The 27,101-nt window shown below is 36.5% G+C and overlaps 1 protein-coding gene and 1 non-coding gene across 2 annotated transcripts; both read right to left on the bottom strand.

Moving 5' to 3' along the window:
• Positions 1-513: 513 nt before the first annotated feature.
• On the bottom strand, positions 514-26,888 carry LOC116177764 (Golgi-specific brefeldin A-resistance guanine nucleotide exchange factor 1). Its single transcript, XM_031496854.1, has 16 exons — positions 26,500-26,888; positions 26,224-26,451; positions 25,971-26,174; positions 20,748-21,979; positions 15,286-15,612; positions 15,024-15,232; positions 13,582-14,463; positions 8,493-8,869; positions 8,255-8,445; positions 7,926-8,151; positions 7,490-7,659; positions 7,282-7,443; positions 2,115-2,312; positions 1,760-2,065; positions 1,388-1,525; positions 514-1,336 (listed from the first exon to the last, which is right to left on the bottom strand). Exons 1-16 carry the CDS (start codon positions 26,798-26,800, stop codon positions 770-772), a joined length of 5,718 nt encoding a protein of 1,905 aa, XP_031352714.1. The 5' UTR covers positions 26,801-26,888; the 3' UTR covers positions 514-769.
• On the bottom strand, positions 6,781-6,871 carry LOC116179881. The gene has a single exon (XR_004147064.1). It is a non-coding gene; the product is annotated as a U6atac minor spliceosomal RNA (small nuclear RNA).
• Positions 26,889-27,101: the final 213 nt, after the last annotated feature.

Below are 27,101 nucleotides of genomic sequence, written 5' to 3'. Positions count from 1 at the left end.
AATGAATTGTTAACTTCCCCAGCGTATTGATCTAACTCCGTAGCTGTAAGAACACATCAACGAAAGAATTTCGTCCCATAAAAGTTCCATTCGTTCATATTATCATTTAAATTCAAAACGAGAGATCATAAAGCCGTTGAAGATTTATGTAAATTATTGTGTTTATTTGTATTATTATCGAAAAAAAAACCTGAATTTGTGACCAGTCTTTTCAGACAATTTATTTTTTGAAATCAATAATATTCGAATTCCATTTAAAGTTCATTACGAAGGAAACAAAGTTCAGCGGGATGTCCCAATTTATTTTGTCTTATTGTACCATAGAGAAGCCTACTATAAAAATTTCCATGTTTGAATGGGTAAGCGGTAAATGAGACATTTTTTGTAATTAAAAGAAGTTTCTCCACTCCATAAATACTATTCAAAAGATAATTCTTAGTTGCTGCTAAGGAAACCCTTTTTAGATTCCTCTTATTTTTAGGAAATGCGCCTTTCCTTTTAATAAATACAACACCTTTAACATTGTAATATACACAATATATTTACATACTATTCATGAAGTATATACAAATTCTCAATAGAAGTCTTTTTTCTAATCAGCCTATGCATTATAGATTTTATACAATTAGAAATACAATTTATAAATTATTCAAAAACAAATAAAAATGATACAATATAAATAAACAATTCACCCTCTCACTCAATCGCGTACAAAATATTCACATAAACAAATTTTCTAGATGACACTAACAATCATGCGTTAATTGACCTATTGATTGATGTTCACACTTGATATAATCGGTACGTTGTTCAATAACGAGCTTTGATTTTTTTGTTCAGATGCGAAGAGAATTTCGGAACCGGGCGGTATAAATTCCGAGCCAGAACAGAAGTAGTTCGCCGATTGAAAAATGTTATTCGGTTGAATTTCACTGATGTTACTCTCGTAATTCGAATTGTTATCTTCGGCTATATTCTTCGAATTGGTATCCGTCGTGGTATCGTTTTGTGTAACGGTGGAATTATCGTTATCCGTTGCAGTTGTGTTTTGCGGAGGTGGGCAGTTGTACGGATTGTCTATATATTGTGAGTATAAGGAAACGGGTTGCGATTCGGTGAAGCTTTTATTGTATAATACTGGAAATGTGTGCCCTTCGTTGGACGAATTGACTAATAAATTTGGCATCGCGTAAGGAACTGTCGGTTGAATCTGCAAGCCGGACGTCGGTTGAGTGGCGATTTGCGGTTGCGTCGTCTGTAAAATGGGCGAGTTTGGAACAGCAAACGTCGGACTCGTTTCAGCGTAGGTTGGCGCGCCTATCGGGGTCGACACCATCTGTAACGAATGAACTTTGTGAGTTGGTGATTACGGGGAAAAATTGCATACCTGTCCCAAATGAGCAAACAAAGGTGAAGCGATGTTAGGCTCACTGGAAGGAGGTAGAAGAATAATACTAGATCTTGTTGCATTTTCAATATTGTGTTGAATGGTTGTTATTGATGGTTGCTCAGTTTGATGTTGAACCTACAAGTGGTTCTATAAATAAACAGCCGTTCAATTTCTAACCTTGAAATAAGCCCAACCCAGAGAGACTTGAATCGACTCAAGATGACATTTCATTGGTTCAATGTTTCATAATATCATGCAAAAGATTATTTTAGGTACTTAATGCAACTAATCTACTCCTGCCTTTGTCGTGTCTCCCACAAAATTTTGTCCCAACCCCAATAAAGCTACATGATTTCATATATGACTTACCTGCACAACTTCTTCCTTTAAATTCTCTTGATCTCTCTCCCTAAACAATTCCTCTTTCATATGCGGCAAAAACCGCCCTATTCTCTCCCACGTAATGCTCCACAGCTGACCCGGTCCTTCTTGCCCCTCGAAGACCTTAGCCGAATCCATCACCAGCAGCATATTTTTTAGCGATTCGGGTATGGCCTCGTAAAGCAAGTCGCTGTTGTCCGCGTGCATGTATTTATCCATGAAATCTAATATCGTTATCCAAAGTTGCGTGAATGTCGGCAACGAAAGCAATGGGGTTAAGTGATGGAGAAATACCTGCAGATTGGGTGCTAAGCTAAAAATTATCGTGGACGATTTGATATACCTTTGAGAGGACGGTTGCGGCACGCATTCGCGTTTCTTCCAAGAACTGCGCGTCGCTCGGCCCTATCGGTTGCAGTAGTAGTGAGAGTAGTGGGAATAGCACTCTGTGGAAGCACGCTTCCCATTCGGGACCGGTGAGCGTTTGTAAGTCGTGAACCAGTAATGCTCTTTGAAGGTACGTAATCGCACTCATTCGGACCTGTAAATTTTAAATTAAACAAAGAATCGTTGTAAAGTGCTTAAATATTGTAGAAAATCCTTCTAAGTATCTTGAAATTTAAGACGCTACAGTGTCATTAAGTATTTTACAATGCATTTCTTATGGCAATAATTCCATGGCTGATTGTTATCAAATACCTTAGTATATTAATACAGGAAACTGACTTTGAAATCCGGTCGCAAATTACAGCTCCATGACGGTTTGAACTTTTTTGGTGATTCTACGTGCTTTGTTATTGTTATGAATAAATAAATAAAATTAAGGTATTTAGTAATATCACACATCTTATATATTAAATAACCTTGGTAATATAATTAATTTCCTCCTTAATTTTTGGTCATTTCACACCGGGCCGTGTAGATGGCGCTCGTTCGCGTGTCTCGCATGACGCAAATGCAAATAGTAGCGAGTTTCCTGTATTATTATATTAAGGTATTTGTTATTATTAAACCCAAATTCGTTCGTTTATTGTCTCCTACGAGTAAAAAATAAGAGGAGAGAATATAACGGTGGTGGGAAATACCATAGCACGCGACGGAAGTCGCCATCACATTACTTCCTTTGCGCTGGTCAGTTATGTCGAATTGATTTATCATAAAACAGAAGAGACGATATCAGCTTTGTTTTATTACACCACTGCCAATGATGACGCGTTTCCACCCACTCTTATAACTTCCTTTATATCCATTTCTGTCTCATGCTCCTGCAATGCAAGTTTCTCTCCTCTTATTTTTTTGCTCGTAGATTGTCTTGCATAGTCACCATGGGCACGGCCATGGAATTATTGCCATAACCATGCCATTGTAAACAGGCAAAAATGCAAGGTTGTTTCCCAAATAAAATATTAAGTCTCCTTGATTTTGCAATTTTTCTCTCTAGCGAATGACATAAAATCCAATATGGCGTCCATAAGAAATACTAAAGTTGATGTGATTTATTCGAAACTCATAAGTGATAAAAATTTTCTTTTAGCGCTATCAGAAAGCTGAGAAAAAATCACTAACGGTTTGTTAAAACTCTAGACGTGTTAAGCATTCCATTAGGTACAAGCTCGACCTCAAATTCACTGAAACGCGTCCATTTCATAAGTTGCCTCAACTGTTTACTTGAAACAGTCTCGACCAAAAGTTCTCCCTTCGCCTTTTTAACGTCTTTAACATGACCTACAAGTTTGAAAGCTATATCAGTGTATTTGCGGTGTTTTTCTGCATGTGTTTTAGTCGTGTTGTTGGTGTTGGCAATTTTAAAGCCCATTATACAAATTGATTTTAATATTAATATTAAAGTACTTTCGCTCGCACGTGTAATTTTAGCTACTTAGAATTAGCTATGATTTCTCTTTCATTAATTTTCCGATTTTTTGAATTTGTATAATTTTTTCTATTTATCTAATTTTTTCATTTTTTGAATTTTTATGTAACTTTAATTTTTTAGTTTCCACATTTTTTTAATTTTGGAAATATTTCTAAATGTTTGATTTTCCAATACCTTTTTTCGAATGTTTAAGGAAAGCCTGTTACCGTTTTTCAACATTTTTGAACTTTCATAAATTTGTAGTTTTCTTATATTTTTGTAGATCTTGTCTTTCTTCTCTTTTTTCGCAATCGCCTGAATTCCAATTGTGTTTAATGTTTCCGAATTTTTTGATCTTTCTGTTCTTCGTATGGTAACGTGAATCCTTACAATTATTTTTCAGAATTTTTGTATCGTCAAAAACTTTTCATATTTTTAAAATTTCTCTAAAATTTCCCTAAAATGTTGCGAATTTTTCTTTATTTGAATTCTTTGGTACTGAATTTCCAAATGATATTTTTGTTATTTTTTTTGGATTTTTTTTCAGTTCAATTATAATCTATCATCTATGGGAAGATCCTGAGCTTATTCAAATTTCTGCTTACCACATTCTGAGAAGAAACCTATAACCATGTCAAGTGATAGCAATTTTCCTTACTACGTTATCGTGCTAACAAGCCAAGCAACAGAAGCTTCAAAAATCTTTTAAATTGCATATAACTGCAAGATTATTCCAAATGATTCTGTTAAAAGTGTAAATGAATTTCAAAATTTCAAGAAGATGCCATAAGTCAACGAAATATTTCCAAAATGTTCCAAGAAATTCCATCTCCTGGACGATTTTCAGAAGTTGAGTTACTCAAAAATATAGTTAAATGATTCCAAAGGATTGACAAATATAACACAGATTTCCGCTTTAAAAATTGTGCACACACTGTCATATTTTTCGAGTTTCTGTGTACAGAGAAATTAAAATTCATTTTTTTCCAGTACATATAAGTGTTTTCGCTATGCTCTTGTTTTTTTGGCAACATCAAACCACACAAAGTCAATGGCCCTACATCCATGTTAAAAAGAAAAATCCAATACAACTGAATACCGAACAATCCTTGAGAACTTCGCACAGACATCATTTTTACAACACACCTTAAGAAGTTGATTCTGTCCCACCAGATCAACATAGCTTGTAAAACAAATTTTTGAATCGGCAATAGTTTTACTTTTATTCGAGGTCTGTATATACAAAATTTCATCCTAAATATCTGAACAAATAAAAAATTTGAAATAGCGCATGCGCAAAACAAATTTTTTGATTCGGCATTAGTTTTATTTTTATTAGAGATGCATACATACAAAATTTCATGTAATTAGGTTCATAACTACCGAAAATGTCAAAAATTGGGCAAAATAAAGTTTTTGATCGGCATTATTTTTATTTTTATTCGAGGTGCCTATATACAAAATTTCATTTAAATATCTAAACAAATAAAAAATTTGAAATAGCGCATGCGCAAAACAAATTTTTTGATTCGGCATCAGTTTTACTTTTATTTGAGGTGCCTACATACAAAATTTCATTCAAATATCTTAACAAAAAACATTTCATTTAAATATCTTAACAGATAAAAAATTGGGATTGCGCAAATACAAAAGTTGGGTTGCGGGATGCGCAATTTTTTTAATCTGCATAGTTACTTGAGGTTTAAGGAATATTTAATAACAGAAAACCGGACATTCATATGTTCTTTGTAACAATAATTATAAAAGAAGCCCTTTTTTGGAGGTTTGGGCAGTTTTTGAGATGTAACTTTTTGGCTCGTTAGTCTACGTAGCCGAAAAACAATAGCGACCTTTCTTATATCTTGAAAAACATGTGTAGCCATTTTCAAAGCGATCGGACGTCTCTACACAAAGTTATGGTGCACACGGATAGACAGACAGACAGCAATACAAAATTATAAACGATCTCGAGGATCGTTAACAAGTACTACCAGAACGCCGCTCGTTAAGTCTTCTGTACCCACTACACCCAATGTAAATTTCCATAAGAGCGCCCGCCATGAGAACTCAAGTTGTTTTTCAAAAAAATGTTTTTAAGAACTATTTCATAAATTTAGACCTATATCTACAAAATGTTCGGATTATTTTTTTAAAAAAGTTTATAGGAACTGAATACCGATTGTTTAAAGATTAGATGTTTTGCACCGATTATTGCGCTAATCTGTTTTATTTTTTTACTCTCCATCAAGACGATTTATGGAAAAAGTAAACCGACAGTTTTTTAGATGTTACTTCTAAACATTACCCCAAACAAATGAAATCATATTTTTTGTAAATAAAGTCTGTATCTTGGCGGACAGTAAATCAACAATTAGAGTGTAGCAAGTGGCGCCGCTGCACAGTGTCGGCGGGAACCAACACAGGATTTGACAAAGCAAGAATATCATCTTGTCTCTTGAAACTATAATCATCTATACAGTGAATTTTTTTTCAATACGAACATAGGAGTTTGCATGCAATGTAATTTCCCTATGTTCGATTTTTAAAAAAACACATCAATCTATGAGGTGTGCGCGGTTCACATTCCCAAATCGTACAACTTGTGTGACTATGAACAGCAATTGATAGTCTTTATGATGAAGAGCACTAGGTAAGATTTTTTTAAATAAGCCGTGTGAGGCCATAGCAACTTTAGGATAAATTTTTCTTAAACTTACGATAACTTGACTTCACATGGCACGCGCTGACATCGCAATTCATTGTGAACCAACCTTCAATTATTTGTAGGTCATGTGCACCTAGTATTCTACTAATTTGATTTATTCAATACATAAATGAAGAAAATAAGAAATAAAATACCGAAAACAATTACAATAAATGTTGGAAGTGTCCTCCTTGGCATTCTAAGCAATAACCTAACCGATTTCGTAATTAAATTGGACGGCGGTATTTTAAAAAATGTGACAGCTGTCAATTGTATCTATTACTCATTTGAACTACTCAATAGATTGATGTGTTTTTTTAAAAATCGAACATAGGGAAATTACATTGCATGCTAACTCCTATGTTCGCATTTAAAAAAAATTCACTGTATACACTATAATGTAAAAAGTTGCGCTTTGGTAAAGAAGACTCTAACAGTTCTACATATTAAAAAAAACTGTGGTTAAGGTGCCTTAACCATGTGTGTTATAGATCCATCCTTGTCTAGGGGAGTGCTAACCGTCTCTCCTTTCATACAACACAAAAGAACAACGTCCATTACTGTGTATATATACAAACAACCTGTTAAAGACCGCATGTGAGAAGTAACTGTATAATTTAAATTCATAAAAATTCAAATATGATACACGCCGCGAATTGCCTACAGATATTTATGGTAAATTGTTAACAGTAACAGTCACAATTAAAAAATGGGAAAAATGAATTACCAGTTTTACAGGAAAATTATTTTTGTGAGTTACGCATTTCATAGTTCGCCGAACTATCACAAACGAGCGGCACACGAAAAAATTGACGCGGAAATTTAAATGCCGCGATACTTTCATGATGATTCTGATTATAATAATGGGTAGGCAACACATCAGGCGCAGCGTATCGCAAAGCCGTCTACCCTACCAGAAAACAATCAAAGTGGGCTCCAAATAAAACCTACCTGCCGCCTCACATCACAGCACAGTCTGGCAATACCTTGAAGTAATGGGCACCAACCCTGAGTCCACAGCGACGTCTCGCTACCGACCTCGCCGCCCTCTTCGGCCCACCACCGAAATATTTGGGCGGTTCGCGTATGCAACGTGTGCATCAAATCCAAGAGCTACAATTATCACAAATAAAACCGGATTACTATCGACCGCATTTACTTGTATGGAAATTTGGTGATATCCGCTTGGAATGTCGTCCTCGTCTTCGCTCTCCTCGTCCGGACTGCTCGTAATCGGACTTCTTCTTGTCTGCGCATGATCACGTCTCCGTCCGCCTAGCTTCTTACGACCGGCCGACTCTCGATTTGATATGCGTCTACTTCGCTTAGCTGAAAACACATCCTATGTTACTTTTACAGATTTTCCAAGTTAAAAAGTCCATAAATTTTCTTGATTCTATGCTTCTGGCAATGCAACATAATGAAACTTGCCCAGCCCTATGAAGGTTCGTTAAAATAGTATTTGAATTTGTTCGAGTACTCTTCTAATGAAACTAAACACATGAAAACACCGAGTTTGCGCATGCGCATAATCAATTATTATTTGTGAAGCAATTTCCCCAACTAAACTTAAGCAAATATTAAATTGATCATACTTCCGTTTAAACTAGCTTCCACAAACGTCCGTATGCAGTGAATGCAGTTGTCGAAGTTGTACGGGGTGATATGTGCGACATCTCTAACTAAAAACGCTAAACTTTCACAGCACTTGACGAGTGCACTGCGATCGTGGGGACCCAAATTGCGTTCCAATGCCAAATTATACTGTTCGGCGGGTAGTGTACGTCCAACAACTGGTTGCACTTCGGTATCTTTGCCCACCTATAATTGAAATCATCACCAAAAAATCGACGGCAGCTGGTCAAATTCTGTTTCTGGACTAGTCCAGGGTGTAGTAATTTTGTATGTTGTACTTAATACTCACAACAATCCAACCACCAGTATTACTTTGTACTGTAACTGGTGAACTGGCTGTAACAATGAGAGGACTTTGAGGCCTTGAACTAGATACATGTTTAGGACTACGCGTCAATTCTGAATCTGATGTATACCCGCGATCCGTGCTGACATGCTCATCCTCACTACTCGCCGCGCCTTCTCCGTCCGACTTGGCACCTGCGCAATCTAAATTAAACACCCCCAAAACTCACACCGACCGTTACCTTGCTCGGCGTTATTTTCGCCCGAAACCGCTTTAGGCGGTTGTGCTCCGGCTCCGACACACTCTAATAGCGTAAAAACAATCGACCAATCAGTACTGGTGTGAATATTCTGAGCGGACGTCTTAAGCAATTCGTACAATCCGTACGAAATTTGCCTAGATATCCTAAAGAGCGTCGAACTTTTCAACAACAAAAGCATCCGAAGCGACTGCAAAACGATCGGGCTCATTTCCTCGTTACGCATCAATCGTATGGCCAAGCGTAAAAGACCGATTACGGCTCGTTCCAATAAAAATTGGTAATCGCAATGAGACGCGTTCATGACCAATGTGTAAAGATGATCTCTGACAATATTCCATATCGACATTACTCGATCCCTGCAAATTAAAAATCTGAGTTAATTTTTCTAGCAAAACTAAATTCGTGCGTATTTTTATGAAAATTTGCCTATTGTTTTATGTTTATGTTTAAATTGTAACTATATCCACAGATCTACACATACCTATAACGTTTGCATCATAAATAAAGCAGACTATTACCTGCATTTGACAGTATTTATTGATTTAAAGATATAATTCAGGTAGCGTATCGATTTTGATCTTTGCGGCACATTCATATTTAGTGCTTTATGAATGTTCCCAAATTTTCTTAACATACTCAAATTATAAATTTTTCAGTTTTGGATGTACCAATACCACATTATTTATTTATCACATGAAGGTGAAAACATAACAGGTACATATTTATATTAGTCCAGTCAAATAAGAAAAAATAAAAACATTAATCGGTAAAGATCTGAATTTTGGTATACATGTTCATTAGTGTTCCCTATTGGACATACTAAAAGTCCCCGTCAAAATCTGTTGCGCTCGAGGCGCCATCCTGGAAAAAAGGAGCACTTCTTCAGTTTCTTGCCTATATATCGACAACAATTATTGATACGGAAAAATAGTTCAGATAAAAAATATAGTTTATTAAATTGCCCACAAAAAATCATATTAAATTTTTTTTTTATGTCCAATACTTTAGCTATAATCCGACATCGAATAGGGAATCAAGTATCCTGAGCTCTCGAAACAGTCGCGCAGATATTTTTTTACAACTTTTTACAAATCATTAAATTCATTGAAGATTCTACCAGTATTTTTATATATGCGAAGTCGTCGCACTCAAGCTTGGTATGAGACACGTTTAAAGGTTTCTTATAAAACTCTCTCTCAATAGAACTTTCATCTTCAATGTGAGCACTGAGTGTGGACTGGGAGCCTTCAGTGCAGTCCGAACAGGGTCAAGGTTATTCTGAAGGTCTGATAACGATGTCGGTTTTAATATCTCTCACTAACAGGCACGTTATACTTATGCAGATAGGGCGTTCTTCAGCTTCAGAAATCATTTCGTTGCTCCAACACTTACACATTTTCGCTTACCTTTTTGAAAAAAACATGATGTATCATCAAACATTATCTCATTGCTAGAATGCTTTATCGCACGACGATTCTGTTCATTTTTTGGCTCTGTTACAGCTATCGGTGTAGTCATAAAAAAGACGGCCCTCCTTCTATAACTACGATACGGGGCCTAAACGCGTTCTGACGTATTCAACGTGAGATTACAGCTAAAGTACTGGAGATCCAAAAAAATGTAAATACTCTTTTTTATAGGGAATTTAGTAAACTATATTTTTCATGTAAACTATTTCTTCGTGTCAGTAATAATTGCCGAGAGATGGGCAAAAAACTGGAAAAGTGTACCGTTTTTCCAAGATGGCGTCTCGAGCGCAACAGATTTTGACAGGGACTTTTAGTATGTTCATTAGAAAGTCCCAATAAATGTGTATACCAAAATTCAGATCTTTACCGATTAATGTTTTTATTTGTCCAAAATTGCGCTAATTTGATGGACTATATAGCCAAAGCAAAAAAAGTAAGTTTCATTCAACGAGCTATAGCCTAAGGAGCAATTACAAGTCAACGAGTCAGTTAGAAAAATCAGCATCATTGGCGTAACCAACGTGGAGGAAACATTTTCAATACTATACATTATGAAATAATTTTTTATGCAAAGAATCGAACCCCAGCCACCCAGGTGCGAACCAGGTATCCTTGCCACTAGCCAGGGGTCAGCAACCTATTGAAACGGAAGGGCCAAAAGTTACAATTTGCAAAATTTCGCAGTTTTTAAAGAGCCACTAAAAATTTTCGAATCAATACTATAGTATTTGGTCATATACAGGGTCCTGCAACAGTGCGTCCGTCTTTCTTAGCTTATACCTGGTAAAAAAGATTTTAAAAAAATCTTGTGTGCAAATGTCAACTATAAATGGTTGCGGATCTACAGAAATTATTTTTGAATGGACAGGGTGTCCCATTTTTACGGTAAATAAATGCTTTTTTTAAATAGAACATCCTGAATATGTGTACTTGTTTCAATGTCATTTGTTCAAAGTACCATAACTATTATTTTTCAAATTTTCAATTACCTCTATTTTATTTCGCTATTCGATTGTGTTTTGTGTCCTCTTCCATTTTTATACGAGGTGTACTTAAAGTACATAATTTTTAGGTTATTCAAGTTTTTTTCTTATTAATTAATTACATGTTTATACATCGGAGTAGGCTGTGATAATAAAAAAAGACAAACAAGTGTCACAAATTAAGTAATTATGCGCTGCAAGTGTACTTTCAATTTCGTAATAAAATAAGATTCATTAACATGAATTTAGAAAAAATGAACTAATTTTTTTAGATAAATGCAGAGAGCCGCAACTTTACATCAAAAGAGCCGCAGGTTGCCGACCCCTGCACTATACTGCAGAAGGTAGTAGATGGCGCTGTGTTTAAAGATCGACACACACAGGAAAAATATAAAACTGCACAAAATTTTGAAAAATATAAATATAAATCAAACGATATCATGCTTAGATCTTTGAAATTGACAGCTAATGACAGTTCGATAGTTTAGTTTCGTAACTGAAATTTCTAACAGACCGAATTCGACACACATTTTATTTGTCGGCGTAATAGAGACTCGTGTTTTAACCAATCACAGTGAAGGTCAAACTGTCCCTATGGTTTCTACCGCTACCTTCTTAAAATGAATAGAGTGTAGACCATTATGGCATATATCGTGACCTTGATCGTGACTGAACTGGAGATTCTAAAATAGTGCAGTGAATTGTACGACGTGGACGTTATAGAAAATGAAAGCTTATGGGTCAATCAAAACGTTTTTGTACAACACGCAACTTTAGGTTATTCTACACATTTTCAAATAATATTACGTTTATGTATGGTAAGGAAATGCAAAAAAAAACAAAAAAGATTTGATCTGGCTCACAGGACCAATTTAAAGCGAATGTACAATACCAAAAGAGTCAATGAGTTCGTGTCCCTTGGGTATAGAAGAAGAAATAAACAAAAGAACTGGTAGGTCCATCGGATTTGAACTCCGCGCAAGGAGCACTATTAGATCACTGGCTTGTCTGTGGACAGAAATATCGATTACCCAAATTTAACGTTATAAAAGAGCGGCTAATTAACACGCTTCAATTCTGGTACTTTCTCAGTGATCGATTGAATACTTGACTGGAACAACCATTGCAATTATGATCAGATGAGAACAAGTCACTTTCAGAAAGGATTGCAACACTAAACTGTACAAAAAGATGATGTTCCTTTATGCCTCGTAAAAATACCTAAATGTCACATATGACTCACAAAACTGCAGCAAAAACATCGTGAAATCATAACGAAGTACAAAAACTATGAATAAATACTCACAGATGCCTTAAAATCTTCAACAGATGTAAGATACACATCTTTCCATCAAGATACGACTAAACTATTAAAATTGAATCATAACTGCAGTGAAATCGTGGCAATAAGGAATGCTCTAAAATTTTCACGCTAGATACAAGAACACAGTCATCGTTACGTGAACGTTTTCCGGGGCGAAAAGATATGGCAGCGCATGCTGTTAGGTGAGGCAGGCCACTTCTCTGATAGGGTTATTTTTATTATTCTTGTCATATTTATAACGGTTTATCTCATGTTTTTATCCAGTTGTAGATGAAGTCTGCGCTTAGTAAAAGAGGAAGTGTTGTAACATGGCCGGTTACCTTTGTTGTTACAAACCCAATCAGTTTCAGGTTAGTAAACTTTAGTGAAGAAAATTAATTAGTGAATTAAGAGATATAAAGTATGTCGTGGTAAATTAAACAGTCGAATTCGAGTGAAGGAGAAGTTTTGTGTAAAGTATTCGGAGAACAGTTTAAGTATAATTATAATAATAATAATTTATTGTCCAAACAGACTATCCAGTCTAAATACAGGACAAACTTAAATGTTGTTCAATAAAAGCCGCGCAGAAATATAGAAAAATTAAGAAAAATAATTATAATGACAGATTTATAACTAAAGCGAAAGAAAATTGTTAAAAGAGTTATACAATAAACAAAATAAAGTCATAAATCAAAATACAATATTGCTAAATAAGAGAAATTGTATTAGTGCAATGGCAAAAGCAAAAAAAACGACAAAAATTATTGGATCATACTTATAAGGAATTTTAAATTAGTGTTAAAATAAATTATGTAATAAAAAAGTGGAGTTCCTGAGAAGAAGTGAGTTGAGTGTTTGTGCACATATGAATTACCAATTGCAGTGTAAGACTGGATTATTGACAGTACAAGGTAATTAATTTCGACGTTATTGAACCTGTTTTGATCAAGCGTTTGTAGCGTGGTATTTGTCGCTGGCACTGTTGCCACTCTTTATTGCAGCAATTATCGAATAAATTTGTGTTGTGTTTAAATGAAAAGCTTTGTATCAGTTTGAGCCTAAATTGCGACCGTAGATTTTAAGGATTTCATCTAATTTGTTTTTATGAGTGACTTTATTAAATTGAGCTAGTTGGACAGGTGCTTTATGCGCTTTGCCATTAAACAAAGCAATATTTATAATACAGTAGGACCCATGTTTTTTAAAAACAGTGTTATCGTGACCATAGATATTTTTCAGATTGTTTTAACCTTAAAGTGTGTTCAGAATAATCATACTGAAAGAGAGTAACGCTAAATTAGCATAATTACCTATTCTGAATAACGATCCGTAGAAGTAATTCCATAAAGAATATGGTAACGCTCTGATTGTAGTTGTAACCCAAAGATTTATGTACGTCCGGTCCCCTGGACAACTCGACCAATGCTTTCACAAGGTGTAGCAGTGCAGTTTCGTGTAGGAATTTCGAATCGGTTACAACCTGATCGAAATTACAGTCCTTAATGCACTGGTTCGCGATATCGATGTATTCCTGCTCTTCGGGGGTGGGAATTTTTGATAGGTTTTCCGATGAGGATACCATGTACGAGTACAACGAGCTAAACAACCCGGTGTCCTGTTTCTGCGATTGCATGATTTCACACACCAAAGTGATTTTTCCGTTTGGATCGATAAAGTCTTCGACCTCCATGTATGATTTCGGCAGCATATTCTCGTAGTACAACGACAGGAAGATATCAAAGACGTTCTTCCAACCCTCCCGAACGTAATCGCCGTGCTGATGTATTAAATTAAACAACGTTTTGAGGGCGCACTGCGCTTTTAGGTTGGCACCAAACTGTATACCGCCAAAATTCTTAGGTTGATTATTGAACAGCGTGAATTTGCACAACGTCAAAATCAGCATGTCCAAATTTGTCGATATTCCGAAATGCGATGATATGAAGGCGCACGATTCGAAGCCTTTAATCGCTCGCTGGTATACGGTGGGATCTTCCGACTTGTCAAAAATAAAGGACAAAGCGGCGACGATCGGGCCCCAGATTAATGCAAATAGATCGTAATCGAACGCGTCGCCTGACGCATGAATGTACAATCCGTCCTTCGACATTCCACGCCTTAATAGAACCTTCCAGAGGTAGTTTTCTTTCACTAAACCCGTGTGTTCCGCTGGCATGACGATCTCCTCGCTCCTGGAAGTTGATTGGAAGAAGTTAGTAACTAAGTTGAGAGTGTTATTTATTTATGCATCAATTTCTATGGGGAAACTCCCAAATGCACAATCAATGAATATCATACGCATTTGATTTGTGCAGGTTATACTACCTTATGATTTTAACTGGTCTGATCTGATTAGAGAATTTTTTCCCAAAGTATGGGTCGCGAGCGAATATTGAATGGGTAATTCGCCACTGTATAAGACATGAACAAAAAAATAGAAAGTGGTAAATTTAAAATTTCATTTAGAACCAATAAGACAGCATTAAGTAGTTCCACAACTCGCCACTAGGCAATCTGCGCATTACCAATATTTATACCCTTCTTGTAAGTAAAACAACTAAGAGGTGGGTCCCAGAATTGGAATTTTTTTAGATGGGTCGGAGCCCAGACAACTTTGAGAACCACTGGATTAGAGAATTGTCACAACCCCATGTACCATTGTTATTTGTTACGAGGGCAACACATGTATGTCTATTATGTAAAATGATGATTTTTGTAATGGTATTGTCACAAATAAAGCAAATCTACTCACTTGATCGCATTGTAAATATCATTCAGCAACTCTTGATCAAAATCACTTCCACCATTCACTTTCTTCAGATTCTTCTTAAAATCGTCCACAGTCATAGGAATATTTTGTTTTTTAACGTTATGGTTATGCTGGTCCACATTTAACATAATCACAGCGTACGCTAAAGTGAAAGCGGCATCGGCGTTCGCAAATGGTTCCCCATTCGATTTCTAAAAAGCGAAACCGACAGAATAGAGCCCGCCTCCTAAAGCTACCAACGTACGTGCCAATGTTCGGCGAAATGCTCCAGGAGCAGCGAGATGAGGGGCGCCTCGCCGGGCAGCCGAAACGTCTCCAAGTACAATCGCAACGCCTCGTCCACGCGCATATCGCTAAAATCGAACATCTTGACGAACGCCTCCAATATCTGCAAGTTGTTACGGCTGCTTATGTACTCGCCGATCATCTTCTTCTCCAAGCCCGGATTTTCCCTTAGAAAGGTGACGATTTCGTGGGGGTTCAGATCGGGCTTAAGAATGCCGTGCTCTTGCAAGAATTGGATGCCCTTCTTCGGTTTGTGGTTGAAATAATCTGTGCCCATCGGAAGCCACTAAAACGAAATTTGTTTCACGCCTTCGATTTAGCAAAGTATCTACGTCATGCGAACGTTTTCCTTAGCATCTACAATAACGATGGGTCATTAATGGTGGTCATTAATTTTAGTTTGAACACAGATTCGATCATATCATTTGAATTAGAGGTCAATGTGATTCTGTTATCGATGTTGATTTGTATTTAGTCCATGGAAATGTTACAGTTTTTTGGGACTAGCGTGCGTTTGTCAGAGGACGCAACATTATTTTTTTGATATCAAGAAAGAGTTCAAAGTTTGTGGAATTGCAGCCCTTGTGCCGCGGCCGCCATCTTGGAAAAAGGGGTGCAAATGGTTTTTATGGTTTATCTGACGAACTATTGGTCTCACAACACATTTATTAAAAGATAACAATAAAAGTCTCTACAACTTTGGGCCAGTAACTTTTAGTTGTAGAACCAAAATAACAAAGTTATAAATTGATAGAACATTTTGTAAAAAAATTTTCAATTGGTCCTCAGTTCATTTTACAAAAAAATGACAAGTGATCATTTTTATGGAGGGGTTTTCAATTATCAATTTTCATTACAAATTTGTTCAATTTCATTCATTTATTAGATTTTACAGCGCTGCGAAACGGAATACTAAATTTATCAATAATAATAATAATAACAATGGCGTAGTCAACTTTTTCCTAAATAAATATTTTTTGAAATAATAAACAAACTTATTTTTAAAAATAAACACTAAACTATTATATATTTTTGAAAAACTCAAATCTCATTTCAAAAATCGTAAGTTTGTTACTATTTAAAAAAATACTTATTTTAGACATAGGTACTGAACTCTACATACAAAGCTTATTTCGCGGATGGTGCGGCGGTGGTGGGTAGTCAAAGAGGGTTGAAATTTTTTTAATTCATTACTGAACCTGAACCAATTGTAACCTGAAAGCAGAGCTGGGTACTGCTCGCGAGCGTTCCGCTCGAAAAAGCGCTTGCGAGCGGATCGCGGGCACTTTTCGGAGCGGCCGCTTAGTGCTCGGCGCTCGAGCGCTTTTTTCTGCCCACTCGCGGTTTTTCCACTCATGAGCGTTTTTTTCCGCTCACAAGCTCTTTTTTCACTCGCGAGCTCTCTTTTCACTCGCGAATGATTTTCCGCTCGCGAGCCGTTTTTTCCGCTCTCGAGCGTTTTTTCCGCTTCTGAGAATTTTTTTTCCGCTCACGAGCACTTTTCCCGAGCGCTCGCGATAAACCGCTTGAGCACTTTTAGGCGTGCTCGGCACTCGTAAGCGGTTTCGCTTTGCAAAACACCTCGATGCTTGCGAGCATTTTTGAGAAAATTAGAGCGATTGACCCAGCTCTGTCTGAAAGGCATCTCATTCATGTCAATTACTGTAAAGTATTTTAAATTTTTTGATTTAGTGGCCGGTTATTTTTAGGAAATTGCATATTAATTTTTTTTAAGTAATTTTGATATCCCTGAAGAAATCGACCAATGAAAAGTAGTTGTATGAACAGATTTTGTATTGCACTTACTGATAAGAATCGAATTCAAACACAGTATTTGGGGTATTTTGTCTCATTGATTGAGATTTGCATGTAATTTCAGTTCTATATTTTTAAACAGAAGAATGTACCAGTAATTGATTATGTGGTAAAGATAAAATATTTAGATAAGGATCACGAGACAGGAATTGCATATTTTTTTGTATTTCTTTTTATGAATCCAGTTACATTCAGAAGCGTGTAAATAAAATTTTATAGCTTTTGCTTTACTTAATATATTCAATCAACTAAAGCCATATGCGTATTTAATTCAATCAAACCAGAGCATAAGATTTTGAATTTCAGATTTTAAGAGAAGATAAAAGGTACAGTAAGGGGTATAAAAAAACATCTTTATTACTGAGCTAACCGTGGGTAAATTAAAAACTAATTGTAATATGAACATTTTTGCCAGGGGTGTAGAGGTTTAATTTTTTTTTTACGCAAATGAGGACTTCGACCCTTATAAATGCCATTACAAGTGCACAAATAATAGTGCCAGCCACCTGTCTTCGAGATAGCCTGATGAAAGTCAGAGCATTCATAGGGTATAAAGTTCAAATCAAAAGGAAGCAACTTCTGCTCCACACTCTTCAATATCTCTATACTGCTGGGATGTCAAAATCGCTGCAATGATTTCTTTTTTTCTGATGAAAATTGACAGTCTCAAGCAGGGAAAAAGAAACTACAAATATAGTAGCAATTTGAATTGTCAACTTCCCTCATCCTTCATAACAGTGTTGGCTCGTGAGTTCTGAAGGTGGGCACAAGTAAAATCTTACTTACTATTTTTTGTACAGGGTGGCCAACTAAGAATGCGAGGTACTGTAAAAAAAGTTATTACTAAAACGGGCATGAGCAAAACCTGGCAAATATTTTTAAGTTTCTGAAATGACCGCTAGGGGGCGTAACTGCAATCTGGAATCTAAACAAGTGATGTTTCTGTGAATTCCGCTATATTAACCTAACAAAAAAATGTCCGGTCTTTCGAGTCGATGATAATCCGCACCATTTTTGTTTGACAATTTTTCCTGTATCACTAAAAATGAAGTGGTGGGGGGTAAGACTTCCGTAAAGAACACCTTCGAAACGGTTGAGCCGATTTAAACAAACTCGGGTTAGTTCAAAAGAGCTATTCTTCAGCTACAAATATTATAATATTTGAAGTTTTGTTACTTTCACATATGGCCGCTTGAGGGCTTTTTTCGACATTCCTACAGAAATGGTGAATTTTCTCAAAAAAATTAAATGCATTGATTCGATTTTTTTTTCATGAAAAAGTAGCTAAATGATGCCTAAACAAGCTCGCGAAAACAGCATCTCGATATTTTTTTTAAATTGATCCACCTTAGGGCCACAAATTATACAATAAAAATAATTCCGGAAAAATTAGCTTAAAAAAATAAAATTTTGAGGGTATAAAATTTTCATTGGCCTAAATTTTAGGTTAGGAACAAGACATCGAGATGCGGTTTTTGCGAGCTTGTTTAGGCATCATTTAGCTACTTTTTCATGAAAAAAATCAAACCAACGCATATAATTTTTTTGAGAAAATTACCCATTTCTGTTGGAATGTCGAAAAAAGCCCTCAAGCGGCGATATGTGAAACTAACAAAACTTCAAATATAATATTTGTAGCCGAAGAATAACTCTTTTTAATTAACCCAAGTTTGTTCAAATCGGCTCAGCCGTTTCGAAGATACATAGTGTTCTTTACGGAAACCTTTGAATACCCTCCAGCCCCACTACTTCATTTTTAGAGATACAGCAATAATTATCAAACAAAAAAAGTTCAGATTATCGTCGTTTTCAAAGACCGGACATTTTTTGTTAGGTTAATATAGCTGAATTCACAAAAAAATCACTTTTTTAGATTCCAGATTGCAGTTACGCCCCCTAGCGACCCTCTCAGAAACTTAAAAATATTGCTGAAAGACTGATACCTGCGTCACGTCGACATCGTGTTAACGTACATTTTAATAATAAACTCACTGTACCCCATCATCAAACAGGTATGTTTCAAAGAAGCTTTAGTTATAATTCTGTGAAACTTTATTACTCTCTTCCCTCATACATCACGGAATATAGCGGAAATAATTTTAAAAAACATTTAAAGGCATATCTTCTCAATCATAATCATAATTTGTGATAGTTCTTGCAGATATGTATAATGTTTTTTTTGTTTGTTTTTTTGTATTCTATTATCATTTGATTATCTTGTGTTGTGCATATTTAATTTGTTCCATGCTTTCTGGTTAAATAGAATAGCCTTGAGCTAGATTTCGCCAGAGAACATGTTCAATAAAGACGATTTATTATTATTATTATTTTCCAGGTTTTTCTCTAGGCCGTTTTAGTAATATCTTTTTTTACCGCGAGCCTCTACGATGGACAGGTTCCCAAATACAGTACCTCGCATTCTTATTTGGCCCTGTACATAAAATCTTTGACTTTGATCCTTATCTAATCCACACACTAACCTCTTTCTTAAAAATTAAGTACATAAAACAGAAGATTTTATTTATTACTGAACATCCACTCAAATGTTTCATATACAATGCGATCAAATATGAGTTGCTGTCAAGTCACCTTTGGAATTTTTGTTTACATGGGAAATCGTATTTAACTTGAACTTCCAAAGGCGACTCGACAGCAACTCATTTTTGATCGCCCATTATTAATAAGATGGGTGGCATACAGTATACATACTCTCCAAATTATCCAAAAAAAATTTGCCAATACTGTGAATCCAGAAATCTGTGGATCATTGCATCCTATATCAATACTAGGATAATTTGGTGGCAGATGCAGAATCTAGAAGCCACAAATCCAGAAATAGAATTATGGGACGACCTTTTCACAAAAATTCCAGTACAATTATCATTCCTGGCATAGATCTATTTGCTACTAAGATAAATACAAAATGCAGAAAGTTCGTGTCACGGATTAAAGAATTAGAAGCAATAGCTGTAGCAACTTAAGACCTTCTGCAGGGGCACCTCTAAAAAAGATTATGCAGGTCACTCTATAATTACGGGAAACAAGGTTCTAAAGTATCTTCCCAAACAAATTTTTATCTGGATGACGTCAAGATTTTATCTGGATGATTGGAGTCAACGAAATATGCGTCATTTTTAAGCAGGGGTTCTCAATGAGTTTTTGTGTGAAATTTTGGGCGGGTTTCATTATCTAAAGACTGAGTGAGAATTAGTTTTGCAGAGACTCAAAAGGGGATTCTCGATTTGGCTTTGAAAGCGAACAGTTTCAGTCCGGCAGAAATAAAAGAAGAAATCATGTAGTGGAGTTTGCTTATTGAAAAAAGGTATTCACCACACATGGTATTGGACGTTTTAAAAATCACCTAGTACTAGGCAGGCTAATGATATAAATACGTTAATTATAAACCTCAATGTCAATTGATTTGTAAAAACCTTGACAATTCAGTTATGACCTCATATCAAAAAGTCGTGAAATAAACTATTATTATTATTATTATCATCAGTGAATGTGAATCTGTTTAAATATGGGCACACACTATACATATGCTTTATTTTAAATTTTCAAGTAAGGAAATGTGTGGGTCTGTCTGTCTGATGTAGTACTTACTTTCTTAATATTTTTTACTGCAATGAGCTGCTCCCTATTTGGAACATTTTCGGATACTTTTTGCCGTGAACTTTTCCCGATAAAATCATTAATGTTCGTAAACTCGCCCTCACTTTCTGGATTAGACGAGGCAAACTCCAGTTTTCCCTTGCTCCTCAAACAGTGACCTTCGATATCGTCCATAACGGTTATCAATGCGTCCAATGATAGTAGATGCATGTGATAAATGCCAGAGGTGGCGGGGAACGCATTCTTCGCCAGCAGCTTAGTTAACTCTTCGTACAGATTCGTGCAGTATATATCACAGTCATAGTTAAGGTAAAGTTCCGTTACCAAACCGGGTACCTTCCACAGTTGCACCATATTGTCCAAGGACAACTCTTTGTGTTCGTACGTTACTTTTACCGAGTCGCTTGTAATAATTTCAATTAACTTTGTCAAGTAGAACTCCAACTGAAACTTCAAGTGGGTTCTCAATGACTCGAACATTAGAAATGACACAGACAGGTCGGCTGCAAAAATCGATAATCTCTCTGTGTTGAGCAACGAGAATAAATTTCGACAGAGATCGTCCTTAACCAAGGTCAGCAAACTGGAGTACTTCCCTATATTATCGGCACTCACTTCGAAGGCGACCGTTAATAGAGTTAACCCCAAGTGAATCATCGAGTCGGTATTTTGCTTATCAAGGGGATTACATAAACTGATTAGAAACCTAAACATTTCCCGCACCGATACAATGCCATACGGTATTAAGGCTGTAGTCTCTTGATGAGGCGTGAACCTGATACCTCGCGGATTAATGTACTCCTTTACTTCTTCCTGAACCTCAAAACCTTGCTGGTTTGCATCCGCAACCGTCTCCGGAATGCTCGGTTCATTGCTCTCGACGTCAAGACTTTGAAAATTGGGTTCTTCCGTCGTAGGCGAATTTATCTGATCGTTTGGGTCATCCTCGGCACAAACGTCCGAACTACCCGGACTCTGTACGTTAACGATGATATTGCTCTCAGCGCACGGTTCAGATTCGTCCCCGTTTCTCTCGTTTTCAGGAAAACTACTGGGAGATGTCGCATCTACTGCCTCATTTGATAACAATTGTGGTGTCGAACGTGATATTGACCCTTGCATGTCCACAATATTAACGCCTGGGGTCATTGGAGTGGTTGATAGTGGATTCGTGCGTAACGACGTCGCTTTCGTTACAACGGGCGATTGTGCATCATCACCTTCTACAATAACATATTATTAGATTACATTACCACTAAGTCTTAGTGTAAGACTACAACAGTGAGACAAGCTTACAAGAAAAACAGGAACATTTCATACTTCTCGGCAATAATCTGAAAAGGACGCGCTGTTATCGTGGATATTTGTAATGAAGCGCTGTTTTCATACCGGAATTTATGGACACTTTGTACATAGATAACCGCCACCAGCTTTATTGAACACTCTGTATCTAGAGGCGCTTCGTTACGAAAATTGTTGTTCCAGAACTATTTATTCCCTTTAGGAGTTGGAAACAGAAGGAACTTGCGCCGTTTTAGCCGCCGATAAGGAACCCAGTTGCCGTATTTAATTGATGAGTTTTATAATTATCAGGACCGGCTTTAGGTGTAAGCGGTGTAACCCGCCGCTTACGTCGCAGACGAAAAGGGGCGCAAACATTTCTCGAGTTTAATGACTGACGGACCACGGACGTAAAAATCCGTACACGGCGGGCATATTTGTAGGTAAATAGCAGACGCGTTATCCCTTCAGAAAACCCTGTAGCATTTTTGTACAACTTTTGCTTTTCAAAAAAATGCGAGAACACAATTTTAAAGCTACAAATAACCTAATGTTCAACTCTGCTGAATTGGAATTAGCGGTACGAAGTTCGTCGGGTCTGCTAGAGAAATGATGTAAATATGAACCTTTATACAGACTGTTAATTAATGTAATGCAGATATTTCATGGGGGATAGTACCCGTCAAAATAAAAAAAAATGTAACTATATGCATGGTCTAAAAGGCGTCGTTTTCGTTATACAGGGTGGCAAAGGAAATGCAACACCCTGTATACCACGACGAACTATTTTGATACTTTATTGTAGATTCTACAAAATAATTGATGTATCAAATTTGAAACAATTATCCCAGAACATAAAAGAGACAACGCAAAATACGAGAGAAAAATTGAAACTTTGTCACCCTGTATAACGAAAATGACGCCCTTTAAACCACGCACATATTTGCATTTTTTTTCTTATTTTGACGAGTGCTATCACCCCCTGAAATATCTGCATGACGAACACCCTGTATTATTAAAAAATGCTTGCCAAACGTTCCCATTATTCAAAATTTAGCGAGGCGGACGGAGGCGCGAATTTTAGTGCTTGCTTACCTGTAACTTTTACCTTGAGCCGGCCCTGATAATTATTGTTCCCGTAGGGATACAGTACAACCTCGATAATCCGAATACACGCTAGTCCGAAATAATTTTGTTCCTCGTAACAACGATAACACCCCTGAAGACGTTGAAAAGAATAAAGTTTATTTCTTAATGCTTGTGTCCAAATTTGTTATTTTCACTAGTTTCGCGATAATCCGAAAGGTCGGTGGTCCGAATCTATTCGGATTAACGAGGTTGTACTGTACTGTATATGTAAATAATTTTTGTAATATCCGACATACTTTAGACTTTCAGTTTCGTAGATGATTTTGGTTTCCTATGTTAATATAAAACGACCGTTAAAGCTGCAAAGTCGTACAGTTTATTTCATTATAGCAGACTGTTGCGATTGACCCAAAATTTGAGGTAACAATGAGCATAAACTGGGCTACCGAATTTGGAAATTTTAATCCGGCAAATTAAATAAGTGTAATTAACAGTAGCTAAGTAAATGAGTAAATCGCATCCGAACTAGTCGTGAGGGGTTTCATTAGAAGCGCACTTAATTGAGCTAAATTTTAAGACCAATTACAGATTTTTATGTTAGAAGTGTTAACTTTTGGATGTAAACAATCAAATACGCTGTGTCGGCTGGGAAACCCGTCGATCTCTCTATGAAATGGTCGAAGCCGTTGTTTAAAGGGGATCTTTTTGCGTTTGGTGTTTAACCGAAACGTAGAATCTTTTGGTAATTATTCGCGTACGTCTTGTACTTTTATCCGTCACCGTACCGATAAATTTAAATGTAAATGTTTGATACTTGCTCTTCCGTTAATTATAAAAAGGGATTGTTTGGCTTTTTCTGTATTTGATTCCCCGTGTGTTGCTTGCGTTCCCGTTAGGGCAATTGCTACCGTGTCTGTGTGCCGTAATGCTGTTTTAATTGCTTCCCTGAACGTAACCGCCGGCCGAATTCTGGACTAAGGGCCGGTTCTACAATGACACCTTTACGCAGAGTAAGATATTCTTGGACTGATTCTTTATCCCTAATATGCATATTCAAAATTTGAACAAAATCGGTCGAGTCGTTATCTCGGAAAATTGGCGTACGTACTGTAACGAAAGCATTAGGTTTGGATTTAAATTTTTCCCGCAGAAATAAGTAAAGTAGTATTTATAGGCTGAAAAATGTCTTCCCAGACAAACATGGTTCATGAAGATGTAAAGAATTTAGCTGGTTAATTGGGGTCAACGAAATACGCGTCATTTTTAACTAGTATTTTTCAATGGGCTGTTATTGTTTAATTACCGATAGCGCCTGGAAGTCTGAGTGAGGGCTCAATTTACATCCGTTTTAAAGAGGGGATTAGTCCGATTAGAAAAGTGAGAAATTAATGAAACTCTTAGCATCGTAGTCACCAGTACGAAGATGAGTATCCTGGGGTTAATATTTGGCGGCCGGGCTATCAAAGAAAATTCTTTGTAAAGATTTTTTCGAGTTTTTTTAATCATAAAAGTGTCGAAAAATTCTTTAAACAGGGAATAACGGAACATTACGTGATTTTGGAACATTGCGAATAAAATTGCATTAGAAGTTCGACAAAGAAGTTTCCACGCAGTTTTAAAAATGTAAAAGGGACTTTATCCAAAAAGAAAATTAAAAAACGTGTGTATAGATACACAATTCATAAAGTTTCAATGAGAAAGAATATGTAACCTGTTTATTTACCAACCTATTGAATTGGGACTGGATATAAGAATCAGATTTTTGAGTCAGAGTTTGATTTAGAATTTCAATAAAGCTGCCAAATTCATGGGTCCATGAATTACTACTAATTTATCTTATAAAATGTGCATAAAGAAACTGTAGGAATTATCTAGTTGTATGTGTATTTGTGAAGGTATATATTGCTGTGTGGCCCATACTTTCTCTTCTAGGTAACACATTTCCCTCTCTTGTCCCATCTTCGATTCCACTTCCTGATGGAACTTGGTACTTTACTTGAATGATAAGAGATACAAGCGTTTTATATGTAGAGGTGGGAACGTTTTGGTGAGTTCCTTGAAAGCTGGCGTAAATGAAGTCGAAATGTGATCTTATTTGATTATTAATTGGCTTTTACTTATTCCTCGACTTATTTCTTCCTTCCTCAGTATTAATAATTTTCCCATTTTCTTTCTTCATTAATCTTGGCCAGAACTTCTGAAATCCATTGTTTCTTACCCTCTTGCTTTCGTTCTTTTCCCACTTCTCCTTTCAAAGTATTTATGTTACTACTTCCTTGATGTTGCACCACTCTTCCTGCACATGCACATCTGAACTTTGTTAGCACCTTGCTATGGGCTTTTTTTTGAGAATCTGAATTTTCCACTACTACTACTTTCTTATTTCTTATGGACGCCATATTGGATTTTTACAGAATGATAGGGAAGAAAAAAAGAAATTCATTTGAATTTTGACATTTTTCTTGTAAATGTATGTCAAAGTATAGGGTGGCAGTAATTTTTGTTTGTTCACTATTTCATTCTGTAAAAATTCAATATGGTGTCCATAAGAAAGTAGTAGCATGTAGTTTCTACATCTAACGTGCTATAGAAATTCCAATAACAGATTTAGGTTCTCTGCAAAAAGTGCGCTAACGAAAACCGTCCATTTCCAACCGCTTATACTAGGGAAAATGAAAACGCAATTTTCTTCGGTTATTTGACGAACATTAAATTTAGCTATTTGGGGAAATCTTCGGTAAACCAACATAACAACATGCATTAAGTTTGCCATTTCCCAAAACCATTGTCTCACTGCTATACTCTTTACACTACGTCCAAATTGTTAACACCTATAGTAAGTACCTGCTAGCTTTTCCTCCACCGCACGTGCATTCTTATTTTTATTTCGAGACGATTTTCGTTTACGCGACGCTTCAATCGCTCCCGGCTTTATTTTCAAATGTTTCATGCCGCCAATTCGTAAATCCTCGGGAAACTGCGGTAGACGCATGAATACCAGTTGAACCATGTCTTTTAAATAGTGCTCGGCCGTTTTTCGCAGAAGTTCTGCAAAAATTTACTCTGAATGAATGGTATTTTCGCCGCTTCGCAGTACCGTTCAAGCGGCCCTCGAAACATATACGAAAACAAGACAGCATAATTTCGCAAAGGCTGTCGTTCGTTAAAGCGGCACCTTCGGGCGACAAAGTTAAGGTGCGCAATACCTGCAAGATTTTCATTAAAACTACGCCGTCGGATGACTGGTCGGTGCCCACAAAACGGGCATGCGTTACTGCGTCCGCAATATTATCGACGACAGTAGGCATAGATGCGTGTGTTGGATCTGAAAGCAACAATCCGAGTAATGTGTCTGTAAAGGAATGAGAACTACCGATAATCCCGTAAGATAAGAATTTGTTAACAGCTGATAGTGCTAGACTAGTGACGGGACCTGTCGTTTCCTCAGATCTAATAACATCTAAAAAGGGAGTTAGAAACAAAATTGGATCGAGAAGCTTAAGATCGTCCATTTTATTCAGAACGTCCTTTAAATCTTGAAAGGAATGCATTAGAAGATCGAGTTCCTCGTCTTGGTGTGAATGTGAGGACCATTTTACACCACGTCTCATTGCCGTTATCAAAATTGAAATTTCGCCTTTTACGACGAATATACCGTTGCCCGGTAAAGACATTTTGCTAAATTTCTCTAAATTACTTTTGAAAATTAAACTTCACATTTCAATAACAAGAAACTTCCAACATGACATACGGAACGTCAACTGTGTCAAATCGACAGGTGGAGTAGGTCTATTGGTGACAGTGATGCCACATATCGCAATTAGTGTCGGATACAAACCGAATAAAAACGAAAACCGAACATTCCATTCGCCAATCACAAAAGCATTTATGTTAGCAAAATCACCTTTAATTTTTAGTTAAAAAAAATGCAAAGGAATTCTTTGTATGACTTCCCAAGTTCCCACCTACTTTTTT

This window comes from Photinus pyralis, unplaced genomic scaffold (genome assembly GCF_008802855.1).
Source record: "Photinus pyralis isolate 1611_PpyrPB1 unplaced genomic scaffold, Ppyr1.3 Ppyr1.4_LG8, whole genome shotgun sequence".
Taxonomy (NCBI): domain Eukaryota; kingdom Metazoa; phylum Arthropoda; class Insecta; order Coleoptera; family Lampyridae; genus Photinus; species Photinus pyralis.
This window is presented reverse-complemented; position numbering and strand designations above follow the sequence as displayed.

What these genes read in the sequence shown, in the direction of transcription:
- LOC116177764 (XM_031496854.1), bottom strand. Translation starts at nt 26,800, where the DNA reads ATGTCTTTACCGGGCAACGGTATATTCGTCGTAAAAGGCGAAATTTCA. An exon ending in CTTATCTTACGGGATTATCG is followed by an intron (nt 26,452 to 26,499) that starts GTAGTTCTCATT and finishes TGTTGCTTTCAG; the next exon opens with ATCCAACACACGCATCTATG. An exon ending in TTTCGAGGGCCGCTTGAACG is followed by an intron (nt 26,175 to 26,223) that starts GTACTGCGAAGC and finishes AAATTTTTGCAG; the next exon opens with AACTTCTGCGAAAAACGGCC.